The sequence below is a fragment of the Panthera onca genome, chromosome F1 (assembly GCF_046562875.1).
Source record: "Panthera onca isolate mPanOnc1 chromosome F1, mPanOnc1 haplotype 2, whole genome shotgun sequence".
NCBI classification, from domain to species: Eukaryota; Metazoa; Chordata; class Mammalia; order Carnivora; family Felidae; genus Panthera; species Panthera onca.
The window spans coordinates 10,200,646-10,221,857 of NC_138355.1; the positions used below are offsets into that span (position 1 = coordinate 10,200,646).

Below are 21,212 nucleotides of genomic sequence, written 5' to 3' on the forward strand. Positions count from 1 at the left end.
CTAGAAACAGCTGCAGAGCACTCGGGCCACACCCCCCCCTCGCGAACGCACAGTCCAGGCCCAGGGTCCGGTGCCGGGGCGCCGCGGGCAGCGGGTTGCAGGTGCACAGGCGGGCCCGGGAGGCGCCTCCGGAGGACCCGCAGCGCCGCACGCTCACACGAAAGTAGTGTGCGCGTCTACACCAAACACTTGTCCTTGTGGCCATTTTTGGCGAAGGCTGGGGCGGGCGGGGGTTGCCAGGCGCCGCGCGCTCTGCGTCTCCGCGGTGGGAAGTTACAGAACTTTCAGAACTAGGGGCGGGCAGCCGGGGCGAGGCGGGGTCCGTGGCGGCGCGCGGCCCGCGGGGGGGCGAGCGGGGGAGGGGCCGAGGCGGCGCGGAGGGTCTCCCCCGGGATCGAGCCCCGCGCCGGGCGGGCGCGAGGGAGGAGGCGCGGGGACGGCGCTCCCCCTCCGGCGGCTGCTTGCTCTCCAGCAGGGACGCTAGCCGGAGGGGTGCAGCCGCGCGCGGAGGGGCGGGCTCGGCGGCGGGCGGCGCGGCTCCTCACTGCACCAACCTGCGGGCTCCGGCTGGCTGCGGGCCGCGGCCCCTCCCACCCGCACCCCACCCGCGCCGCCGCCGCCGCCGCCGCCGCCGCCGCCGCCCCGGGCCGGCCCAGTCCCAGCCGCTGCCGCAAGGAGCCGGCGTGCGGGGCGCCCGCCCGGACCGCAGCCGCCCGGGGCGTCGCGGCCACCGCGGCGCGCGCCGGGCCTCCGGGGGGCCGGCTCCCCTCCCTGCGTCCCTCGCGCCCCCGCCCCTTTCTCCCACCTCCCCCCTCCCGTGCCCACCCTCGACCTCGCCTTCCCTCCGCCGGCCGCGCTCCTCCCGCCCGGCCGCGCGCTCGGCTCGGCTCCCCGCGCCCCCCGCGCCCGCTCGCTCCTCCTCCAGCCCCGGCCCGGCCTCCCGCGAGCCCTCCAGCCCGCTGCGCGCCGGCCGCCGCCTGGTCATGTCAGGATGGAGATCCGGCAGCACGAGTGGCTCTCGGCCTCCCCCCACGAGGGCTTCGAGCAGATGAGGCTCAAAAGCCGCCCCAAGGAGCCCTCGCCGAGCCTGACCCGAGTGGGCGCGAACTTCTACAGCAGCGTCAAGCAGCAGGACTACAGCGCCAGCGTCTGGCTCCGGAGGAAAGACAAGCTGGAGCACGTAAGAGCGGCGCGCTCCCCGGGGGCCTGGGCCCGGCACCTGCCCCGGAGGCGGCCCGAGCGCGCGCGGGGCGGCGGGCCCGGGCGCGGGGACCCGGCAGGTGGCCCGACTACTCGGACACCCGGGCGTCCGCGTCCTCCCTCCGACCCGGGGCCTCTGCTCCTGCACTTTCTTGCCGGGAAGGACAGGGCTGCGGGGAGGAGAGGGGAGGAGATGCCTTTCCCGGCACTGCTTGGCCCCCCGCGCACCTCGACCCTCCCCACGGGCTTCTCGCGGGCTTCATTTGCACCGCGTTCTTGGGGCTCCTCTGCGGGGTGAACGAGGAGGGGACCTGTCACGGCGGGGCTCCAAGGAACGCGGCGCGGCGGGGGGCTCTTAGAGGGGGTGTCTGCACGGCCTTGGGGGCTGTGTTACTTCGTCCGGAAACTGTCCATTAGCGAATCCGTGAGGGTGCCGCCGCCGGCCACCCGGCCTGGGTCCGCGCACGAGCTGGAAGAGTTTTCTGGAGCCTGTCCTCTGGGATGAACAGTTGGCGATCTGCTTCTAGAGCCCAGCTAGGGGAGGGCGAGCGGATAGATCGCCCAGATAGATCCCCGGGCACCTGCCGTGGGCAGGGTGGGAGCTGGAGAATGGGGACCACCGCTCGCTGGAGTGCGCGCTTCGCCGGAAGCGTTCCCGGCACTGGAGCTGAGCCCCTGGGGCTCGCCATTCTGGAAGGGGAAAGTCCCTCTAAAGAGACGTTTAGTGGATCCACAGTTTCCAGCCTGACCCATCGGCATCTCCTTAGACCAGATGTTAAAATGAAACTAAGAATTATCTCAAGAGTGCAGCACCACTAGCTCAGGAGAGGATGCTGTTCCTTCCCGCGGAGATGCATAAGCCAAACTGAGTGTTAGCGGAATGGGCAGGCTTCCTTGTATTTGGGTCACATCTCCAATTATGACGGAAAGATAACTTCCGAAACTCACGCATTTCATACCGCTGCACGGTCCTGACTCCTATCCGTACCCCCCGCCCCCAAGGGCTTCTCTTCCTCTCCTGGGCTTTGCAGCAACACCTGGCTTCCCGAGAGGAAGGAGTATTTCTCCAACAATCTGAACGGAAGGTCTGTGCCTTTTCTCTCAGGGCCTGATTAAGTCCCTTGAAAGCTCTGGTGTAAAGCTTTGAGTTGGGGAACCGGCTGTCTTGCGGGTGGAAAACCATTTCCTAGTATCAAAAGCATGTCTCACATCCTTAAGACCAGGGAAGTAGCTGGTTTCTAGTTGTTTGAAAGGCAGCAGAATCCGCTTAAAAATGCGAGCTCCAGAAATGGCACAGGAACCGGTGGTTATTAATGTCTAAAGGGGGGCAAAGAGCATCTTCATGGAATTTGGCTCTTGCTGTTGGTATGGGATGTTAGGACCAGGGAGAGTGGTTCAGACTTAAGCAGTGGTAGAAAAATGTGTGTTTCCGTGTTCATTTGCATCTTGTACTTTTAGCTGCTGTTTCCTTTCTTCAGTTCATGAAAACCAGTAGTGCACCCTTTTCTGTCTACATCTCCATGAGTCAGACACTGCACACCTTATACTTCAATGGGTCCTCACTTTTGTGTTTCCACTGACAGTTTCAAGTCCTACCAGGGAGGGCCCTGGCACCCTTACCTTTCTGGATGAGTGCAGGATGTTCAGCCTCTCCTGGGGGTCAGAGATCAAGGAAAGGAAAAGTCTCCTTGTTTAAAAGCATGTGAGGACCATGCTTGCTTCTTCACTCAGATGCTCCGAAGACAGCATTGCATTAAAAAAAAGAAAAAGAAAAAAGCCACCTCATTTGTTATTTAAATCAGCCTAGCATTTTTGTTTGCTCTCTCCAATACATTCCACGAGACAGGTATTCTGTTTCTGATGGTTTTCTGTGTATCTGCTTTCAGTTAGAAAGGGGGCTTTACTTCCAGTGAAATTTTTTTGTGATATTCTTTTGCTCCTTTGAAACATCTGCATTTTAAATGAAATAGTATTTATGAATATACAATGAGAGAATTAAAATTTGCATAAAAATGTAAATTTTATTTGAATTCAAGCTCGGGGTGTCTGTAATATATGTCTTCTGTTGTGGTGTGCTATGTTTCAGATAGTTCGATGTTAATTTCTGTTTAGATATTTGAAATTTAAAAACTCATAACGAATGTAACCTAGCATATTGAAAATGTGAATGTTGACTTTATGATAGACGATATTCTGAACATATGTGGCACTACAGAGTGTCCTAAGAAATTCAAAAGTGACATATGGTAGTTAAAAAGAATCCCATCAATCCATCTAATCAAATGGATAACCACCATTTTTTTTATTAGGCTACAAAGTGAGTTAGTAATTGTGATGGAGATCATAAGCACGAAAGCAGCCTACGTTATTTTGCTGGTGTTTTAAAAGCCAATCTAGTATTAAGGGCATATAACTGGTGGATTCACATACACACGTATTCAGTCATTGCTAACGGGATTCCCTGAAATGAAACGTGGCCGTGTGTGGACTCTGTCCAGACTTCAGAGGCATTGCTCAGTCTGAAAGTCAATAACACGATGCAAAGGGACAGCTGAAGAATATACTTGCACCCACTTAGCTAAAAGGGAGGATCATTTCTCTCTCCTTTTCTGGTTTAAAGGCTGCAAGGGCTAATCCCCAGGCTATACCAGCACCTGAAAAGATCCATGAATTGATAAAGGATAGGAATACTAACAGCCCATCCTTGAATTTGTCTCTTGGCATTTGTTGTTCGGTACTTAAAATGAATGCCCATTAAGAAAGAAATGCTTGTGGGGGAATTCTTGCATTCTTTTTTTTTTTTTTTTTAACTATTTTAATGTTTATTTTTGAGAGACAGAGCACAGGGAGGAGCAGAGCGAGAGGGAGACACACAATCCAAAGCAGGCTCCAGGCTCCGAGCTGTCGGCACAGAACCCAACGTGGGGCTCTTTCTCACTAACGGTGAGATCATGACCTGAGCCGAAGTCAGACGCTTGACTGACTGAGCCACCCAGGCGCCCCAGAATTCTTGCATTCTTAAGTCATGATGAGAAGCTACAGAGATTTGTACCATGAATTCTGGGCTTTGAATTCCACTGGGAAATTTCAGGAAAAAGTAAAATTGCTGACCACACACAGAATGTTTTCTTATTAGCTGCAAATAATCCCCGTGGTTCTTAGACTTTTTTGCTTCTTTTTCTGCCTCACCATGCCTGTGGCTTTGGAAGGCATTAGGTTTGATAAACAGTGGAAGTCTCACATTCTGTAGGGTCCTCTGTTACTTTAGGTATAACATAACAGGGAGGGATTATGGTCTAGCAAAGCAAGAGGAGCAGGGAGCCATTCCTTTGACCCCCCCCCCAACCCACCCCTGTTCTGTCAGCCCGCCCTGGGGCTGGGTCACCTTAAGGGTAACGACTTAATACAGTTTGACTATCTTAGAGGACACTGTAACAATAATGTTACACTGTAACAATAATGTCTCACCGTGGCATATGCCGTTGGCACTATTTTGTTGCTCTTGTTGTTGTTCAGAGTAGGATTGTTGCAGAGGCTACTCTGCTCGCTTGCCTGGTTTTATGCCAGTTGTACGTGTAGAAGTTTCCTGATGCCATTTATGGAGATAGGAATGCCTTATTTTCTCTCATGCTTAGCTCTTGCCAAAGTGCAGTTAAGAGTAGGGCTCTGGGTAGACCATCTCTTATTAACTCTGTGATCTTAGGCAAAAGACTCTGAGTCACCAGGGTACACATTCACATTCCTCCTTAAAGGAGTCACAGGTTTCCTGGGATGATTCAGGGAGACCATCCATGTGTCTGTTGCAGTGACACACAGGCCCCTGACGCCAGGGGCTCAACACTGCAAAGGTGTATTTTACCTCCCGTATCTCATCTGTGCATGTTGGCAGGTTCTCAGACCCCATTCAGACTGCTATGACAGAATACCACAGATGGGGGCAGCTTACAAACGGTGAACATTTCTTTCTTGCAGTTCTGAAGGTTGGGAAGTTCAAGATCAAGTCACCAGCAGATTCAGGGTCTAGTAGGGGGTTCTTCCTCTTTCACTGATGGCTGTCTTTTTGGTCATCTTCTCAGGGTAGAAAAGGCAAGGGGAGCTCTCTGGCGACTCTTTAACAAGGCCACTGTCCTGTTTATGAGGATTTCAGCGTCATGACCTGATCACCTCCCAGAGACCCCTTACCTCCCGATGCCAGCCCACTTGGGGTTAGGTTTCAACCATGAGTTTTGAATAAACACGAACATCCAGTCTACAGCACCAGGGGATTTTCCTCATCTTAGTTGCCTGGCCTGGGGGAAGCTCCATCCTGATACATGTTCTCAAGGCAGTTAAAGAGAAGGATGATAAATCACGTAAAATCTCTCGGTGCTTCAACCCAGAAGCAAAACATCCATTTGACTCCTGTTGATTGGCCAAAGACCGTTTTGAGGCCAAGGCTTGCTTCGAGGAGGTGAGGAAGGGAGATCTGACCAAGACCCAGAAAGAAGGGAAAGAGAACATCCTTGACCAGCTGCGTCCATGGAGCCCTTACCCTCCACCTGAGAGCTTGCAGATGTCACATTTGAGATCAGCCTGCCTGCATTATAGTCCTGGACCCAGAGTATATGGGTCTTTTGGCCAGCAAGGCCAGCTGACTATCTTGGGCTCTTTAGGCTGCCTCTGCCTGGCCTCCAGTCTATCCTTTGGGACCCTGATTGTGCTCTGAGCCAGGGCACCCTTGTTTGTGCCCTGCCTGGCCACCCTGAGGCTTGCTCTTTTTGTTCCCACTCTCTGCGGACTCTGCTAGCAGAAAACAGCTCTTTGCTCTGTCGCCAACCCCTGCTTTTTTTCCCAGCTCTGTGCCGGTGGAATTAAGTCGAGCGATAGTTCATTTATCTGCATGATGGCTCAGAAGGCCTATTTAAAATGGAAAGAGAAAGCAGAAGGGAGAATTTGTAAAGAGTAAAAGGTAGAAGAATCTTTAATGTACATGCTCATAGTGAGCGTTAGGATCTTGCTTGGTTTAGTTGAGTGCGTCACTTAAAAAAACTGTCTCCTCTAAGTGTGAATATGCACCTGCTAAATAGAATTTATGTTACCGGTGAATAGTAAGTAAATGAGAAGCACACACTTGATTCCTGGAATAAATTATTCACACGATGAGCAAATAATAAATGGATTGGAGCAAACTTGGTCACTGTGGTCTGGGCTTCTATTATGTAATGCCATTTATGTCCCACAGAACAAATTTGTGGGAGTATTACACCCCACAGAGCAGACCAGTAAAGCACCAAAGACAGTTCAAACTGAAGGAATGAATCTTTAAAATGTTCCACTAAAAATCAAATGGGGGCGCTTGGGTGGCTCAGTCCGTTAAACATCCGTCTCTAGATCTCGGTCAGCTCAGGTCTTAATCTCAGGGTCGTGAGTTCAAGCCCTGTGTTGGGCTCCATGCGGAGTGTGAAGCCTACTTAAAAATTAATTTAGAAAAGAATAAAATGAAAAAATAGAAATCAAATGAACACACAAGCAGAAAATATTCTTTTTTAATCTTTATGTACTACTGTTCAATTTGTGTGTTATAGGATAATTTTCAGGAGGTAGATGTTTAAGAGCATTAACATTTACCAGGATTATTTCCTGTGCTTTTTGATAGACAGAACAGACAAAACCTAGGCTGAGTCAGGATCCTCTCATCGGTCAAGTAATGGAAGTTTAGATGTCTCTGGAGTGTGTTCTGATGGACCTCATGTTGTGTCCATTATTGGACTTGTCACTGCTACAGGTAGCAAATATTAATTCTGCTAATGGACCTCTCTAACTGTGGGTTGACATTTCAGTTTATTTTGAAAAACCTTTGATTCTTTGCACTCTGTTGGGTGTGGCTTGTTGATTTATTTTAAGGTGTAGCCTATGACATCATATTTAGTATATTTAATTTGAGAAGCTCAAGATGCTTGGACTTAAGATTTCTTTTTCTACCCTTCGTCCATGTGACAACCACATACCAATTTGTGGCCAATTTCTCTAGAAGTTTTTACTTATCTTTGCAAAATTCTGTGTCTCTATCAGGTTTAAATCTGTATAACAGATTTCCTTTCTTCTATTTTAGTTCCAGAGATTAAAAAATCTGATGGATCTTTTATAACAAAAGTTTTTATACTGCATTGACTGATAGGTGGCATGATCAAGCAGAGGTAGACTTGTTGGTAAGACTATCAGCCCAGAAATGTTGCTTCAAGTATATATACTGGGGACACATAAAGTTAAGCCTACGATTCATATCTACACAGATTGTGCTGAGTGAGTTTAGAGTACAATGGGGATGTTCAGGAACAGTTGAAATGCCAAACTGTAGTTGTTAAGAGACAGACTTTTTTTTTTAAACCAAAAAAGTACATTTTAATTTTTCTCACAAATGGAAAAACGAGCCCACTTTCTAAAACCCTCAAGCTCTTAAGCAGAGCTTATGGGGAAAAATGAAGAACACGGCAGACTTTCCTAGGTGGAATCAATCGCATTGGAAAATGTCACTGCTGTCTAACATAGGAAGTGGGCCCAAGTTGAACTTACCTGATTTGGTATCGTGGGAATGGATGTCATGGCCTTTGGGTCATAAATATGGCTCTTTATTCTCTACAGAGGACAGTGAACCCTGTGAATATACTGTTTCTCAGACTTGAGCTGTTGTATTCCTGCCAATACGTTGTTAGGTCTGGTCCAGCGATACCATCAGGAGTTACCTTGAGAAGGTGGGATGGGTCAACCCACGCTTATTGCCGTTGCCTGTTATGGGACCAACACTTTGTTAGCAGATCACGAGGACTTTCATTTCACAAGCATTCAGGTGACATATACTGTGTTCCAAATGGCGGAGAATTTACAAAGACCAAAGCAGAGTCCCTCCCTCAAGATGTTTATGGCTTAATAAATAGTTATAATATGATTACAGTGTTATGAATAATGCCAAAAAGTGCAACATAGTATAAGAACACTGCCTTCAAAGGACTTGTTTAGACAAGGATAAAATACAGTTAAAAAAAGAAGTAATGTTGGGGAGCCTGGGTCAGCTAAGCATCTGGCTCTTGATATCAGCTCATGTCATGATCTCATGGTTTCATGAGTTCGATCCCCTGCGTCGGGCTCTGTGCTGACAGGGCGGAGTCTGCTTGAGATTCTCTGTCTCTCTCGCCCTCTGCCCCTTCCCCACTTTCACTGTCTCTATCTCTCTCTCTCAAAAAAAAAAAAAAAAGCTTAAAAAAAAGTAATGTCATATGTAGTGATGCTGTATTACGACAAACTTGAATTTATTTCAGTAATGCAAAGTTGCTGTGAAATTTGAAAATCGGTTAGTGTAATTTATCACATTAGCAGAAGGATAAAGTAAACCCATAGGATTATCTCAACAGATGAAGAAAAATCATATGATAAAATTCTATACCCAAGCATGATAAAGTTCTCAACAAAATGGAAATAAAAGGAAACTTTATTACTCTGACTAAGGGTTTCTTTAAAAAGAATCACAGCTAATGGACAAATATTGAAAAAAATATCTGCATAGATTGTGAGTGGGATTGAGATGCCCACTATCAGTACCTGTTTTCAGCCTTGCACAGGAGGTCATAGCCAATGCACGAAGGCAAGAAAAAGAAATAATATAATTGAAAAGGAAGTAATAAAATTGTCATTATTAGCAGATGACATGAGTATGTACATTTGAAAATCCAGAATAAACCACGGATATACTTAATGAATTAATAATGTCCCTGGGTTATCACAGCCACTACATTCAAAGTCAATATGCAAAATTAAACTAGAAAAAAATAATTCCAATGTAAAACTAAAAACTTTAAAAAAGCGTTTTTAATATTTATTTTTGAGAGAGAGAGAGAGAGAGAGACAGAGTGAGAGCAGGGGAGGGGCAGAGAGAGAGGGAGACACAGAATCCGAAGCAGGCTCCAGGCTCCGAGCTGTCAGCCCAGAGCCCAACACGGGGCTCAAACTCATGCACTGTGAGATCATGACCTGAGCTGAAGTCAGATGCTTAACTGACTGAGCCACCCAGGCGCCCCAAAACTAAAACCTTTTACCATTCACATTAGGATACAAATATCATATTCTTAAGGAAATGGGTACCTCTTTTTAATTTCTCCAGATTGAGCTAGAGAGTAGATACAATTCCAGTTAAGTCCCAGCAGGTTTGTGCATGTGTATATGTGTTGAAAATGATTCTAGAAATTAAATGGAAATACAAAGGGCCAAGAATAGCCCATATAATCTTTATGAAAAAGAATGAAGTTAGAAGACTGCTTCCATATATCAAAACTTGTTCTAAAACGATTAATTAAAGCAGTGCAGGGATGAACAAACAGATCAGATGACAAGACAGAATGCAGAAGCAGACCTGTGTATACTTAATTATTGACAGGAACTTGATTTATGACAGAAATGGCAGTTCCGAAGGGCAGTGGGAAAAGGATGGTCTTTTAAAAAATGGTGCTGGCTCAGTTGTACATCTACATTAAAAATGATCTTGGGGCACCTGGGTGGCTCAGTCGGTTAAGCGTCCGACTTCAGCTCAGGTCACGATCTCGTGGTCCGTGAGTTCGAGCCCCGCGTCGGGCTCTGGGCTGACGGCTCAGAGCCTGGAGCCTGCTTCCGATTCTGTGTCTCCCTCTCTCTCTGCCCCTCCCCCATTCATGCTCTGTCTCTCTCTGTCTCAAAGATAAATAAACGTTAAAAAAAATTAAAAAAAAATGATCTTGATTTCTCTTTCACGCCTTACACAAAAATCAGTTTAATGTAGGTTATAGATCTAAATTAGAAACAATGCAGCTTCTAGAAAATAATAGTATAAAAAAACCTTTATCAACTTGGACTAGGGGAAAAATTCTGAAGTAATTTTAAGAATCCCGATATATTGTTATTAATAAACTGGACTACATTAAAAGTAGGTAGCTCTGACAGTAAAAGATTAAGAGAATGAAAAGGCATATCATAAAAGAGGACATATTCCCAACACACTATGACAAAGAGCTTGTATCTACCATATATAAAAAGCATCTACAAATCAATAACAACAGACAACCCCCAAAAAGTGAGCAAGACATTTGTTTTATTTTATTTTTATTTATTTTGAGAGAGAGAGAGGGAGAGAGGGAAAGAGGGAGAGAGAGAGTGCGTGTGCACCATGCACTCATGCGCGTGCAAGCAGGGGATGGCCAGAGAGAATCCCAAGCAGCCTTCGTACTGTCAGTGGGAGCCTGACATGGGACTCAAAACCATGAACTGTAAGGTCATGACCTGAGCCAAAATCAAGGACACTTAAGGGACTAAGCCACCCAGGTGTCCCAAAGTGAGCAAGACATTTAAACAAGAACTTCACAAGAGTATATCCAAGCCATCAAATGTGTGATAAGGTGCTTGATGTTGTCAGTCATCAAGGTAGCAAACAGTTGAAATCAGACATCAGTATATAGTCACATGAATGGCTGAGATGAAAATGATTGACAATAAAGAGTGTTGATTAAAATGAGGCACGTCTGTAACTCTCATAACTTCCGGAAGGACTGTAATTCATAGAGCCACTATGGAAAACTGTTTACACTCTCTACTAATTTGAATGCATGTATACCTTATGACCCAGTGATTTAAATTCTATGGGTATATCAAACAAATGTGTGTTCATGGGCACCAAATGAATGTCTATTGAAGCATTATTTTAGTAGTCCCCAACTGAATGCAAGTCTAATATCCAATATAGTTGAATATCCTATAGGCTCATATATGTAATATCGTAATATCCTGTAGTTGAATGGATAACGATTTCTAATTTACTCATACAACATATAATACATTAGACAGTGAAAAGGGTTTAATTATATATGTACATATATCTGTATATGCAATGCTGTGGATGACTCTTTTCACACACACTAATAAGTGAAGGAAGACACAGACTGATTCTATTTATGTGAAAAAAAAAAAAAAAAAACCCAGGCAAATCTAAATAATGAATATAAGAAGTCAGAATTAGTGATTACCTTTGGGGGTAAAATGGGAACTGGGGAGATTTCCCGGAGGCTAGTAGTTTTCTGTCTCGTTTTTTTTTTTTTTTTAGGAGGTGGTTACAAAGTAACATTTATTTTCACACCTTATATGTATCATTATTTCCACAGTTTATTTAAAGAAACAGTAAAATGGGTATAGTGCCCTTTCCTCTTGCTTATTGCTTATCTCCGGCTGTTACTCCTCAGACTATGCTTCTATTCTGTTCTCTCTAGCCCACAGACTTTGGGCCATGATGCCCTGTCCCTGTTGTGTTCACGTGGCTGACTCCTACTTGTCACCTCCCTGGGTCCTTTCTGCTCCACAGCCTCACCGTCTGCTTTGGGCAACCTTCCATATCATTCCATTGCTTAGATTACACTGTGTTCTGAGGCTGTGTTTATTACCTTCCCCATGGACTCTCAGTTCACTCTTTTGTAACATTCTTTCTAGCCCCTTTTGAGAGCGATTGTTGAGTGAATCGTAGCCTCCTGGAGCTGAGACACCTGAAGTCACAATTTGTCCGGGGAAGGGTGAACCCTAACCAAGGGTTTATATGGGGCCTCAGGAGCCCAGGAAGAAGAGCTTCAAGCCAGTTAGGGCTGGCTTGAACCAAGGCTTCTGAGGGAAATGCAGGCAGCACAGAGCCTGTGGGGAAGATTAGTGGGTGAACAAATATGAGTGGAGAACAGGCTTTGTGGAAGGGAATGCTGTGTGTGAAAACACCCACGGAGGTAGGGGTGAGATGAGACTGTGCAGGGCTTGAAGACCGGAACGATCAGCTCTGGAGGGTGGGCTTCATTCAGTAAGCAAAGGGGAGGCGTTTGAATTTAGCAAATCCACGTTTCAGAGAGTCTGCAGCATCGAGGCAGGAGAGAGCCTGGAACTGGGGAGACCAGTGCTAGTCTCTCTTAGTGGTTGAAGTGGGAAGGAACAAAAGGAGGTGGTACAAGTGGAAAAATTGAGGAGGGACAGATGCAAGAAATAGCATCACGTAAGAGAGTTCATGGCACTTGGTGCTTGGCTGGATGTGAGGGGTCTGAGCAAGCTTCTGCATTCAGCAAACATGTGTCGAATGCCAGGGATGTCCCCATAACTGTGATTGGCACAATGGGTAGGAGGATGAGCAAGGAAGGTCCCCAGACTCCTTGAGAGTTGGAATTCTTCTCTATTCATCATCGAATCTTGGGTCCAATTTATTATTATCTTGATCTGTATTGTCAACCTGATTATGATCATAATTCACGGACACTCCAATTCTGCTCTCTGCACCGAACGGAGTCCCAGGCTTAGGAAGGTTCAGATACACATGATTGGACCTTTTGCTTTGGATTGCTTACAGTTTAGTCCTTCAGAACTCACCTCCAGACCTGAGGCCTCATTAGCCTCCCTGTGCAGGCATTGTGGGCAGGCATCTGTTACATAGCACTTGACATACTTTTTTAAAATTGCTGATTGTCTATTTTTTGCCCTCAATGGAGAGTTTGAGGATAATAACAGTGTCTTAGTCATGACAGTGCATCCTTAATGGCCAACACAGTGCTCGGTGCACATCTAGTATTTAGTGACTTGACTATTAAAAGAGTGAATGAATGAATGAATATGGGCTTAGGGAGGGAGGATTTACACATGTAAGTGAAGGAACAAGGTGGCATATGTTACCTGGCAGATAAATGCAACAGACGCTGAATGCAGCAAAAATTCAGTGGAAAGAAACACGAGAAGCTACATGGAAACTACAGACTGCATTTCAGATGGAGAAGATAATAGACAAGATAATAGACAAGAAGATAATGCTTCTAGCCCAGCCGCAGGCTGAGGCTCCATTCACTGGGAGATGGGGGTTTCGTGGTCACCTTATTGACCTATTCTGGTGTCTAATGCTATTGTTTATAGTGAATTTTGTTAGAGTTTTTTTTAACATATATATATTTATTTCTTTTTTGTTTCTTTAGACAGCACAAACTAGGGAGAGGGGCAGAGAGGGAGAGAGAGAGAATCTCAAGCATGCCCCACACTCCATATGAAAGCACGGGGCTCAGGCTCACGACCCTGGGATCACAACCTGAGCTGAAATCAAGAGTTGGACGCTCAACTGACAGGCCACCCAGGTGTCCCTGTTTGAGTTTAAATTTCTGTCTGTCTTAGTTTTAATGAGTCAAGAAGAGAATATTATCTTTTGAATTTTCCCCAAGTACTTTGGGCTGATTTTTTTGTTGGCGCCTGAATCTGCTGGTTCATGGTTTAGCCTCCGTCCTGCTCTGGCTGCGTGTGCTTGATCAGAAACTGTGGGACACTCTGTGGCAGGGAGTGTGTTAAAACCGCCAAAGTCCCCTAAAGCACCTGCCAGTCTTGATCATGAAGAACCTCCGCTATGACTTCCTGACTTGTCTATTTCCAAACTAATTTCATTTTCTGAGATCTTGCTTTAATTCATGACACATGCACACATTGTTTAAACCTGTCCTATACAATTTCCAATACATCTTTTTTTTTTTTACAATAAACTTTTATTTTGGAATGACTCTAGATTTGTGGAAAAGTCACAAGGATAGTTAAGGCATTTCCTGCACATCTTTCACCCTATTTGCGGTTTTCCTTAATATTACGTCCCAAACTCCACACTTTGTTAGATTTTCACCAGTTTTATTTTATTTTTTAATTTTAATTTATTTTTGAGAGAGAGACAGAGAGAGAGAGACAGAGAGAGAGACAGAGTGAGAATAGGGGAAGGGCAGAGAGAGAGGGAGGCACAGAATCCAAAGCAGACTCCAGGCTCTGAGTTGTTAGCATACAGCCTGAAGCGGGGCTCGAACTGACAAACGCGTGAGATCATGACCTGAGCCGAAGTCAGATGCTTAACTGACTGAGCCACCCAGGTGCCTCAGATTTTCACCAGTTTTAAATTGTGTTCAAAGATTTTGGTGTTCCAAGATCCAATCCAAGATAACACATTGTGTTTACTTGTCATGTGTCCTTAGCCTCTGGTCTGCAACGGTATCTCAGGCTTTCCTCAGTTTTCATGACCTTGACAGTCCCCCCCCCCCCCCAGTTTTATTGAAAACTAAAATTGTAAGAAATGTAAAGTGAACATTGTGATAATTTGGTATACATACATTGGAACAGGATTTTCACCATCAGGTTAATGAAAACATCATCACCTTACATATTTCTCTTTTTGTGGGTGTGTGAGAACATTAAAGTTCTACTGTTTTAGCAAATATTTTTTAAAGTTTATTTATTTATTTATTTATTTACAGAGAGAGGATGTGGGAGGGGCAGAGAGGGAGGGAGAGAGAGAATCACAAGCAGGTTCTGTACTCTCAGTGCAGAACCTGATGGGGGCTTGAACCCACAAACTGTGAGATCATGACCTGAGCCAAAACCAAGAGTTGGACGCTTAACTGACTAAGCCACCCAGGCACCCCCAGACATCATTCTTCTTATAGATGAGAGTTTGTACCCTTTTACAGTCTCTTCCTATTTCCCCCAACACTCCCCAACTCTGGAAACCACTTTTCCGCTCTCTGTTGCTATGAGTCAGACTTTTTTTTTTTCTTTTTTAATTTCACATATAAGTGATGCCATGCGGTATTTGTGATTCTCTGTCTGGCTTTTTCACTTACGATAATGCCTTCTAGATCCATCCACGTGGTCACAAATGGCGGGATTTCTTTTTTTTTTCTCATGACTACATAATATTCCATTGCGGATATGGATATACATCTTCTTTATCCATTCATCACTGATAGAAATGTAGGTTATTTCCATATCTTTGCTCTTGTGAATAACATTGCAGTGGACATGGGAAGGCAGATATCTCTTTGATATCCTGTTTTCCTTTCTTTTGGATATGCTGGGATTGCTGGATCATATGGTAGTTCTATTTTTAATGTTTTCAGGAACCTCTCTACTGCTTTCCAGAGTGGTGGCACTTGTGTGCATTCCTACCAACGGTGCACAAAGGTTCCGTTTTCTCTACATCCTTGCCCACACATGTTATCTCTTGTCTTTTTGACCATAGCTGTTCTAGCAGGTGTGAGGTGATATCTTATTGTGGTTTTGATTTACATTTCCCTGATGATGAGTGATGTTTTCATATACCTGTTGGCCATATAGTTGGATTAAAAAAAATTTTTTTTAATGTTTATTTTTGAGACAGAGAGTGCGGGGCGGAGGTGGGGGGGAGGAGCAGAGAGAGAGGGAGACACAGAATCTGAAGCAGGCTCCAGGCTCTGAGCTGTCAGCACAGCCCGATGCGGGGCTTGAACCCACAGATCATGAGATCATGACCTGAGCTGAAGTTGGACACGCAACCAACTCAGCCACCCAGGTGCTCCTAGTTGGCTTTTTTTTTTTTTTTTTTTTTTTTGCTGTTGAGTTGAATGAGTTCTTTATATATTTTGGGTATTAATCCCTTATCAGATATATGATTTGCTATCAGATATACAATTTGCAAATATTTTCTCTGATATGGTAGGCTGCCTTTTCATTGTTGATAGTTTCCTTTGCTGTGCAGAGCTTTTTAGTTTGATGTTGTCTACTCATTTATTATTGTTTTTGTTGCATTGCTTTTGGGGTCAAATCCAAAAAGTCATTGATTTAGTTTGAAATTAGGAAGTGTGATGCCTCCAGCTTTTTTCTTCTTCCTTAAGATTGCTTTGGTTTTTCTAGGGTTTTGTGGTTCCATACAAATTTTAGGATTATTTTTTCTATTTCTGTGAAACTGCCATTGGATTAAAAATTTTTTTTAATGTTTTTATTTATTTTTTTGAGAGACAGAGATAGAGCATGGGTGGGGGAGGGGCAGAGAGAGGGAGACACAGAATCTGAAGCAGGCTTCATGCTCTGAGCTATCAGCACAGAGTCCAATGTGGGGCTTGAACCCACGGACTGCGAGATCATGACCTGAGCCAAAGTCGGACATGTAAGTGACTGAGCCACCCAGGTGCCCTGTGCCACTGGAGTTTTGATAGTGATTGTGTCAAATATGTAGATTGCTTTGGGGAGTATGGGCATTGTTCCAGTATAATTCTTCCAATCCATGAGCCTGGAATGTCTTTCCATTTATTTGTGTCTTCCTCCGTTTCTTTCATCAATGTCTTAGAGTATTCAGTATACAAATGTTTCATTTCCTTAGACAAGTTTTTTCCTGGGTATTTTATTCTTTTTCATGCAATCGCAAATGGGATTTTCCCCCTTAATTTCTTCTTCTGATAGTTTCTTATTAGTGTATAGAAATGGAGCTGATTTTTGTATGTTGACTTTGTGTCCTGGTTTTACTGAATTTGTTTATTCTAGCAGTTTTTTGGTGGAGTCTTTGGGGTTTTCTATATATAATATCATGTCATCTGCAAAGAGAGACTGTTTTATTTCTTCCTTTCTGATTTGGATGCCTTTTAATTATTTTTCTTCCCTAACTGCTCTTCCGAGAGCTTCCAGTGCTACATTGAATACAAGTGGTGAGAGTGAGCATCCTATTTGACCTTACAGGAAAAGCTTTCAGCTTTCACCACTGAGTATGATGTTAGCTGTGCTCTTGTCATTTATACCCTTTATTATGTTGAGAATCATCCTCCCTACAACCAGTGTGTTGAGAGTTTTTTAAATCATGAATGGATGTTGAATTTTGTCAGATGGCTTTTCTGTGTCTATTGAGATGGTCATATGATTTTTATCTTTAATTTTGTTAATGTGGTGTATCATATAGATGGTAGATATTGAACCATCCTTGCATTCCTGGAATAAATCCCATTTGATCTTGATGTTTGATCCTTTTAATGTATTGCTGAATTCAGTATGCTGATAATTTGTTGAGGATTTTTGCATCTATGTCCATCTGAGATATTGGTATGTAATTTTCTTTTCTTGTAGTGTCTTTATCTAGTTTTGGTAATAAGTAATGCTGGCCTCCTATATTGAGTTTTGAAACGTCCTCTCCTCTTCTATGTTTGGGAAGAGTTTGGGAAAGATTGGTATTGATTCTTCTTAAAATGTTTGGTAGAATTCACAGGTGAAGTCATCTGGTCCTGGACTCCTGTTTGTCAGGAGGTTTTTCATTACTGATTCAGTCTCCTTACTAGTAATCAGTCTGTTCAGGTGTTCTGTTTTTTCACAAGTCTGTTGTGGTAGGGGTATGTTTCTAGAAATTTATCAATTTCTAGTATGTTGTCCAATTTGTTGGTATAGGTATCACCTGCTGTCAGAAAGTTTTTACTCCATTTCACTTTTACAGATGGCCTACATTGGTACCTATTTTCGCTAACTGGAAGAAATTTGCACAGGATTTTTGCTCACAAAAAGTGAAAACAGGTTTCAGTATTTATTTTGCAGTGAACCATTACAGAGGTAGTGCACACCCCAGCAGTAAAAGTGGCGCCACCAAGTTCCTTCCTGAGGAACTGCACTCAGCTTCTCTGCTTGAAGCTGACATAGCTTTGAACTGGGTCTATGAGCATCTGTGATTTATCTGGATTTATTTTCTGCATCCATTAGCAACATGGTATCAGAAAAGCCTAAGAGAGGTTAATTTTTGGGTCTGGGAATACTCAAAGATTTTTCCATATAAATTAATGGTAATTGCTTCTTTGCTTTATGCCATTTAGGTTTATGAAGTATTTCATAGGAACATTCTACTTTTGGGTATCCAGAGGAAATGTATATAATTGTTCATAGTAGTCTCTTATGATCCTTTGTATTTATCAAGTGTGATGTCTCCTCTTTCATTTAAAAAAATTAAAAAAATTTTTTTAATGTTTATTTATTTTTGAGACAGAGAGAGACAGAGCATTAGTGGGGGAGGGGCAGAGAGTGAGGGAGACATAGAATCCGAAGCAGGCTCCAGGCTCTGAGCTGTTAGCACAGAGCCTGACGCCGGGCTTGAACTCACAGACTGGGAGATCATGACCTGAGCTGAAGTTGGACACTTAACTGACTCAGCCACCCACGCGTCCCATTAAAAAAAATTTTTTTTTACATTTATTTATTTTTGAGAGACAGAGAGAGAGCATGACTGGCAGGGGCAGAGAGAGAGGGAGACACAGGATCTGAAGCAGGCTCCAGGCTCTGAGCTGTCAGCACAGAGCCTGACGCCGGTCTTGAACTCACAGACTGGGAGATCATGACCTGAGCTGAAGTTGGACACTTAACTGACTCAGCCACCCACGCGTCCCATTAAAAAAAATTTTTTTTTACATTTATTTATTTTTTGAGAGACAGAGAGAGAGCATGACTGGCAGGCGCAGAGAGAGAGGGAGACACAGGATCTGAAGCAGGCTCCAGGCTCTGAGCTGACAGCACAGAGCCCAATGCAGGGCTCGAACTCACAAGCCGTGAGACCATGTCCTGAGCCGAAGTCAGACGCTTAACTGACTGAGCCACCCAGGCGCCCCATCTCCTCTTTCATTTCTAATTTAATTTGAGTCCTCCCCCCTTTTTTTCTTGTCTGTCTAAAGTGTGGGTAAAGGTTTGTGTATTTTACCTTTTCAAAAAACCAGCTTAGTTTTATTGATCATTTCTATTGTCTTAGTTTCTTTCATTTATTTCTGCACTGATCTTTATTATTTCCTTCTTTATTCTAACTTTGGATTCAGTTTGTTCTTTTGTTTCTAGTTCCTTGAGGTGTGAAGTTAGGTTGTTTATCTGAACTCTTTCTAGTGTCTTAATGTAGGCATTTATCTCTACCAACTTCAGTCTTAGAATTGTTTTTCCTCTATCCCATAAGCTTTGTTCCTTTGTATTTCCATTTGTCTACAGTTACTTTATTTCTCTTTTGATTTATTTATTTTTGACCCATTTATTGTTCAATAGCATATTTTTTTATCCGCATATATTTGTGAATTTTCCAGTGTTCCATTTTAATTGATTTCTAGTTTCGTACCATTGTGGTCAGAGGAGACGTTTTTAGATTTCAGTTTCCTTAAATGCAGTAAGACTGTTTTTTGTGGCCAACATATGATCTGTCCAGAGTGTTCCATGTGCACTTCAGAAGAATGTGTATTCTGCTGATCTTGGATGGAAATTGTCATAAATGTCTGTTAAGTCCATCTGGTCTGATGTGTAGTTTGAGTCCCTCATTTCCTTATTGATTTTATGTCTGGAAGACCTATCCATTAATGAAAATGGAGTATTGAAGTCCCCTAATATTATTGTACTGTTGTCTATTTCTTCTTTCAGGTCTGTTAATGTTTGCTTTATGTGCTTGTATGGTGAGTGCATAAGTATTTACAAATGTTATATCCTCTTGTTGGATTGACCCTATTATTATTATCTAATGACCTTTTAGTGCCTCTTATTAGAGTCTTGTTTTAAAGTCTTATTTTTTCTGATGTAAGTATAGCTACTTCAGTTTTCTTTTGGTTTACATTTGCATGAATACCATTTTCCCTGCCTTCAATTTTAGTCTGTGTGTGTGTGTTTTTAATTTTTTTTAATGTTTATTCATTTTTGAGAGATAGAGACAGAGCATGAGCGGGGAAGGGGCAGAGAGAGGGAGACACAGAATGTGAAGTAGGCTCCAGGCTCCGAGCTGTCAGCACAGAGTCCAATGTGGGGCTTGAACTCACGAACTGCGAGATTATGACCCTAGCTGAAGTCGGACGCTCAACCAACTAAGGCACCCAGGTGCCCCAGTCTGTGTGTGTTTTTAAAGCTGACGTGAATCTCTTGTGGATACCATATCTCTTGTTTTTAGAATCCATTCAGCTATGTACCAATTGATGTGATGAATGTGTCCTCTCCCAGCCTGAGCCTGAAAGCTGTGTCAGATGAGGGATGGATATTCATGGTGAATGGGACCACTTTTCTTGCTCTGCCCGCAGGCCCCTTGCCTCTCCTCCCTGCCCATTGGCTGGGTGTGGAGGGTGATGGTGGGGCAGTGAGGAAAAAAAAATCATTCAACTGTTATATGTCTTTTGATTAGAGAAGTCAGTCCATTTACATTTAAAGTAATTATTGATAGATATAGCCTATTGCCATTTTGTGAATTGTTTTCTGCCTGTTTTATATTTTGTTCCTTCTTGTTTTGCTCTTTCATTGTCATTTGATATTTTTCTGTAATGGTGCACTGAGTTTCCTTTTTGTTTATCTTCTGTGTATCTATTATAGGTTTTCCCTTTTTGATTACCATGAGGCTTATATAAAACATCTTATAACAGTGTATGTTAAATTGATAACAACTTAAGTTTGAACACGTACTAAAGCTATATATTTTTACTCCCTCCTCCCCACCCCCCCACCCATTTTATGTTTTAATGCCATAGTTGACATCTTCATTGCTGGTGTATCCGTTAATAAATTATTGTAATTATAGTTATTTTTACTACCTTTGTCTTGAAACTTTCATACTAGATTTATAAGTGATTTATCTGCCACTGTCACAACATTAGGGTATTCTGATTTTAACTATATGTTTACCTCTGCCAGTGACTTTTACACTTCATATGTTTTCCTGTTACTAATTAGCGCACTTTTATTTCAGCTTGAAGAAGTCCCTTTAACATTTCTCGTATGGCTGGTCTGGTGGTGAGGAACTCCTTCCAGTTTTGCGTGTCTGGGAAACTTTTTTTCTCTGCTTCAGTCCTGAAGGACAACTTTTGGAGGTTTGATTGGCAGTTTTCCCTTTCAGCGCTTTGAATATATCATGCCACTCCCTTCTGGCCTCTAGAGTTTTTGCTGGAAAATCTGCTGGAATTCTTATAGGGTTCCCTTGTCTATAACAAGTTGTTTTCCTCTTGCTGCTTTTAAGATTCCCTCCTTGTTTTTAACTTGACAGTTTATTTATAATGTGTCTCACTTTTGGACTCTTTTTTTTTTTTTTTTTTTTTTTTTTAACTTTCTAGGCCTCCTGGATTTAGATATCTGTTTTTCCCCTCAGGCTAGGGAAGTTTTTAGCCATTATTTACTTGAGTAAGATTTCTGCCCTTTCTCTCTTCTCCTTCTGGAACCTTTAAAATGCAAATATTGGTCAGCTTAATGGTGTTCCATTA

The 21,212-nt window shown here is 43.7% G+C and overlaps 1 protein-coding gene across 3 annotated transcripts in view; it reads left to right on the forward strand.

The window, feature by feature from the left end:
- Positions 1 to 897: 897 nt before the first annotated feature.
- PLD5 (phospholipase D family member 5) overlaps positions 898 to 21,212 on the forward strand; it is a 408,569-nt gene continuing 388,254 nt past the window's right edge. Inside the window, exon 1 of one of the 3 annotated variants that reach the window (XM_081791857.1) lies at positions 898 to 1,180. In XM_081791857.1, the coding sequence (XP_081647983.1) occupies positions 992 to 1,180 (189 nt within the window). In that variant the 5' untranslated portion in view covers positions 898 to 991. The remainder of the gene's footprint in view (positions 1,181 to 21,212) is intronic. The other 2 variants (XM_060643364.3, XM_060643363.3) reach the window with 2 other exon arrangements.